Source organism: Branchiostoma belcheri, unplaced genomic scaffold (assembly GCF_001625305.1).
Source record: "Branchiostoma belcheri isolate BF01 breed outbred unplaced genomic scaffold, Haploidv18h27 scaffold26, whole genome shotgun sequence".
Classification (NCBI taxonomy): Eukaryota; Metazoa; Chordata; class Leptocardii; order Amphioxiformes; family Branchiostomatidae; genus Branchiostoma; species Branchiostoma belcheri.
The window spans coordinates 507,641-513,427 of NW_017803865.1; the positions used below are offsets into that span (position 1 = coordinate 507,641).

Below are 5,787 nucleotides of genomic sequence, written 5' to 3' on the forward strand. Positions count from 1 at the left end.
TTCAAATAGCTACTTGTTATTGTCAGGACAGGACAGGACAGAACAGATTAACTTAGATTGTATTCTAATTCCTGACATTTCATCAAATGCACGTCACTTTAGAGCCTCTAAACCTGGATATCCTGCAGGGCATTTACCAGCAGTAGACAAGGAACCTCCCACAAAGCACTGATACTAAACATGGTGCTTGATGTTTAGATGTTTTTCTGTCCACTCTTCAGAACTTTTATTGTCCCCTGCCATATTTTGATAAACCAGTAGACACTGAGGATGTTGAAGAATGGACCACCGGTGAAGATAGCGACCAGGGTAATGACTTCAACCTGCTCATATAGTTCACTTGTCAGCATCAAGGGAGCAAACTTGTACCTGAAATTGAGAAAAGACATAGTGTTGGAACTTTAAAAAATTTAATGAACCCCAATTCTAACTTCAAAATCTTTTTGAAAAGTACAACAACAATGATTTTATTATATTTCTGACACCTGTCAAGAACTAGTATGCATATAATATCTTAACATACATAAAGCTATGAAAATATTTGGCAGAAATAAAATATTGGGTGCACAGCTTCAATTTGGGGTGCACCAAGGTGCATGTGCACTATTTCAATCCCTGTTAGTTGTGTGTGAATAAAATGCTTTGAGGTCAGGAGTGAGCCTTAATTCCATCATTTCTTGGCCATGGAAATACTGATAAGTTTGAAATGTCCAGATTTTCTTTTCCCAGTCTTTATGGTGACCAGTCCCTTCAGTTCTAAGAGTCAGGCTTTTTTGAGAGTCATATTGTCATGATGTGCTTTTTAACTGTTAAAACCATGAACCTAAAAAGCAACAAAAACCTCCTTCCCCTCCAACAGCAAAATCAAATCCCTGCAAACATAAAGTGGACTAGTTACAGCAACATGCAGTCTAGTGTTTAGCAACACAGGTTCTGCATCTCAAGTTCTGAACCCTGTCTAAAGGATACTGCAAGCTTTATTTTCACATTGTTGCAACATTCAAGTGCTGCAAAGTTAAACTAAATTTACATTATGTAATTCAACATACCAAGCCACAAACAGTGTTATGACTATTCGCACGAAGAAGAAGGACAATAGCCAGAGGATGCCGTTGATCTTGTATGGCGTTGACAGTGCTGGAAATCCCAACTCCTTTAGGATTGTCCTTAGAAGTAAACAAAACAGGAAAATGGGGCATGTTATGTATGCTATGAATCATTAGATATCTTTCTTTGTTTCACAGTAAGTATTGGATTGCAGATTGCAACTCACTTGGCATTAATTTTAACATCTCTTCATCATAGGGCAGCATTGGACATTAGGCTACAGCAAGTAATTTTTATGGATGACACCAGCATGCTCATTTATTTTTGCCTGATTTCAGAAAAAAAAACATTCTTTTGCCCCCTGACAGTGGTCAACATGCCGAAAATGGGCAAAGATGTGTGTTCCCATGCCAGAACGTGGATGGCAGATAAATGTGAAGAAAGGAGACAAGACAAGTCTCTGATTTAATGTTTTGTCTTCTACTCTGATGCAGTGATGTATTACATTCCTATTTGTGATGGTGACTGTGTATTAATCTATATGTGATGTTCCCACTGTATCAAAACCATTTATACAATGATTGAAAACTTTTTGTTTCAGTGAGAAATGGATGCTGTAATAGTTGGCAGTAAACATAGCATGGACAATATAGGTATCAGATCTTGTAAACATTTTAAAATGTAGGAATCTTTTTTTTGGCTCGCCTTGTTTTTTTCCCTATCCCTATTTGGAGTCTGCGGAGGATGTCATCTACAAAATTTACTTACTGTGGCCTTAAGGCAAATGGCTGTTAGGATAATATCAACAAGGTTATAGGGTAGATCATTATATCAAATACACTTGATGTGAAAAACTGATATGGCATATTTGTGCAGACTGTTGTTATATGTATTTGCTCTATAACTTATCAAAACACATGTCATATCAAAACCCCTCATAGCTAATGGCAACACGCATTAGTATGTGGGTACTTCATAAACAAATTCAGGCAACAAAAACTTGTAGAACATTGTACTGCTTTCACACTGCCAAAGATCTAAGTAAAACTTGATTCCATTATTGGAGCTTAACAGCCACTTTGTAAAGGATAAGGAATGGATCCAGTAACCTCCTTCAATCACCCCACAGTCTTTGCCAGTAGCTGTGCCTTATCCCTAGTGTGTTACATAATAACCTTTTAAAAAGCTTTTCCTGACTTCCAAAGTGATTAGGTATTACTTAAGACTTACCTCATATTTAGAAAAGGATTAGAAAACTCCAACATAGGCCCCATGTTGACATAGAAAGGAAGGGAGGTTGTACACTGCAAACCAAAACAAGTATTTAGGGCATGTCAACAATGATTCCCAACAACCTATATTGCACACTTTGTCATTCAAAGTAGGACTTCAAAATTAACTGTAATGTCTAAATATTCAAATTAAATATCTAGTCAACAGTTAATTCAGACAAGGGATTTTTGTTCTGAATACTTAGGTAACATTTATCTACCAGGTCTACAATATGCCTCACTTTAACAAAATATTGTTGAGTGGTTATGACACCAAAATACAACATTTTCTTATGATGTTCAAAATAGAAACATTTGATAAATATATGTAGAAACTCGCAAATAATACCATAATGTTGTCTCTATTATTGTTGAAGAATATAATAATAAAATGTTCTATTTTGTTGTCATAACAACTTTAAGAAACAGTTTCAAAATATAAAGAATTTAACGTTGAAGAAGTTCATCAGTCACGTAGAATTATCAGTTAGTATTGTTCTCGCGAGACTAGGTCACTCCGTGATCTTAGCCGTGATCCGTGTTTTTACCTTTAAAAAGAGTCACTGATTGATGAATATACTACTAACTAAAGAATTTAAGTCATTATGATACATGACTTGTACATTGTGTACATTTATAATAATAGTCTGATTGAGAAGTAAAACAAATGGATACTCACAACTCCTACACAACTGATGACAATAGACACCAGGTGATGTACTATAAAAGTCATCATCCCCAGCTCACTTTCACCCACAAACACAAACTTGGTTATTAAATCTGAAACAACAACAAAATATAAAAAGATCTCAAACTGACATATTTAGAGATTTTGGTAAATTTCTCATCCTTGCTCTGTCTAGGCATTTTCTCCCATAAGGCAGCAAACCACTAAATATGGCCACTGTGTTTCAGCATTAATGGTGGACAATGTTTGTATGCAGGGCTCGAAATACTGGAAAAGGCATACCCGGTAAAAGATATAAAAGGTATACTGGAAATGGTTTCTGACCAGCTTTTGGCATGATCAACATGCAGGTCTGCGGCTTAATACAAATGTATTTCGAGTTCTGGTATGTAATGCCTGGATCTGTGTACTTCAACCAATACCATGACACTTCCACACAGAAAAAGTCCAGTAAAAAATTAGGTGCATAGGTCCAATGTTGTATACACAAAATGCACCCTGTATTTTGAGCCTAGATACTACATGTAGTATACTGACTGATACACTACAGGAGGCATGCCTGGGAGTGAACAAAATAGGACATACATGTAGATCACTAGTCTAATGCACATTAGTCAACTCTGTTAAAACAGCTAGAACCTTGAGTAAATGTAAGAAGTGCACACTGATTACTTTATTAGCATTCAGAGTCCACCAGGCCTTCTATGTATGTTATGAATAGTAGAAATTGGCAAAAATAGGGTGAAATAATTGGCTAGGAGAGTGAGCCTGTGGTGAGACAACATTTCCCTATTGTGGTCAAACTCCCCATGGAATTATTTTCCCTCTTTGGTTAAATTTTGCTTTTTTTCTGCCAGTGGATTTAGTTTGACTAGGTCTGGAGACTAGGTCTGGCATGCAAAACTGAAAAATGCATGGTTAAGACTTGGCTGAGTCTTTGGGACAGACTGAAACAAGTACTTGAGAAATCAAGGTACCAGCAATGGAGAATCCCAGCAAGATGCAGCAGTTGTGCCGCACCGGAGGATAGTCATAGCTGTAACACACAAGTTATGTTTCATAGTTTTTTGTCATGTTGATAAATCAATGGATATCAAGAGTTCTTCTCTAGGACTGTTCAGCCATGGCCAAAGCTGTAGGGCTGATATCAATTAGGATTTTACCATGGCATGGTCAATATTGACTGAAGGAGGCCATATAGTTAGTTTACACAAGAGAAGTAAAAGTACATGTACCTGGCACTGTTTTGCTATTTATCACCACTAGGTGGCGCTGTGGCACAATGAATGTGGTCCCAAATCTGATCCATGATGTACATGTAGTTTGTACATTGTATACCCCCCTCTAGTCCAGTCATGAACCAGGATGAGACGGCTGGGGGAGTACAAACTCAGTTCAGTTTGGAACCACATCGTTCTGTTAGATTTGTCTGTAGAAAAAAAGAACTCTGATATCCACTGTTATGAAGATAGTGTAAATCAGGAAATGTTCACAGCGTTTTCATTTTTACAAAATCATGGGATGGCAAATAAGCCTCTATATTATCACTACTCTACTACGGTACTGTATTGAACGTGAACACCATGAAAATCCCTTTCTCCTCCTATTAAGAAGTTAAATGATCACAAAAATAAATGACTTTACAGCAGTTGGTCAAGGAAACATCGTCCCATGTATTTTTGTGATGAATCTTACCGAAGTAGAGTGCTGTTTATGTCTGTGTCCAAGTAGTGTATGTACAGAGACCAGCAGCCCATCACTGTGGAAAAACAGGTACATGCTCCACTGGAGGAAAAAGAAAGTATGATATATGAAACATCAACAACTCTGCAAAATCATTGTTGGTTTTCACTTCTTTGTTCAATTAAGGTAGTGAAAGACAAAGAAAGGCTTAAACAAACTAACTAACTAATTAGCAGGCTTGGGAAAACCTTTCTGCAGGGATGCCCTACTTTGCTTGGGGCTTGTTCACTAACACTCACGGGAGGGTAGGAGTGATCTACTGAACTGCACTGACTTAACAGTAACATCTGTCTAGACTTAACATGTAACAAGGCACATGTACCTTGTAATTCTGTACCATGTAATTCTGGCAGTGATGCACATAGGGTATTTAACTTCATAATAACGATATACAATTACCAGTGTTCAGATGCAATGAAGCTTATGACTATCAATGTTTATTAATATACTGCTGCTGGTGATGACATATAATATTTTGATAGGAAAATATATAACTATGTATACCTTGTTATCTGTTAAGTCTAGACAGATACACTGCAGTACAGTACAGAAGATCACTCCTACCCTCCCCTGTGTATATATAGAACAAGCCCCAGGGCTCACAGAAAAGTGGGGCAGGTTTTCCCAGAGATTTGCAACCTCAACTGTTATTTTAAAAAAAACTCATGACAGACCAGAAGGCTTCCCCAAAAGCATGAAATCATGGCAGTGCCAAGAAAACAATATAACAACAACCACCATCGCCATGGCAATGTAAGTTTTCATTGTCAGTCTTGTAAATAAAAGATCATTTTTACAAGTGCACAGACAGGGATAACAGTCCAGCCCAATCTGTCCAGAAAATACACAGAGCCAAACAGGGCTTTCACTTTTTTAGAGGGCGTGTGCCCAAATTCATGTTGACCTTTGTCCGCGTTTAGGGTGTAACTAACTGTTACCATCAATAATGTGGCTGGCAGTCTGGGCATATACGTGTAGTCATAGTAGAAGTGGACATGTCTAGATCAGCTGATTACAGCTGAATGGGAGAACCTGGAT

The 5,787-nt window shown here is 37.5% G+C and overlaps 1 protein-coding gene across 1 annotated transcript in view; it reads right to left on the reverse strand.

The window, feature by feature from the left end:
• Window positions 1-6: 6 nt before the first annotated feature.
• LOC109471997 (transmembrane protein 56-B-like) overlaps window positions 7-5,787 on the reverse strand; it is an 8,532-nt gene continuing 2,751 nt past the window's right edge. Inside the window, exons 2-7 of the mRNA XM_019771565.1 lie at window positions 4,702-4,791; window positions 3,984-4,042; window positions 2,998-3,098; window positions 2,278-2,351; window positions 1,050-1,166; window positions 7-369 (exon numbers count right to left, since the gene is read on the reverse strand). Coding sequence (XP_019627124.1) covers window positions 195-369; window positions 1,050-1,166; window positions 2,278-2,351; window positions 2,998-3,098; window positions 3,984-4,042; window positions 4,702-4,791 — 616 coding nt within the window. The 3' untranslated portion in view covers window positions 7-194. The remainder of the gene's footprint in view (window positions 370-1,049; window positions 1,167-2,277; window positions 2,352-2,997; window positions 3,099-3,983; window positions 4,043-4,701; window positions 4,792-5,787) is intronic.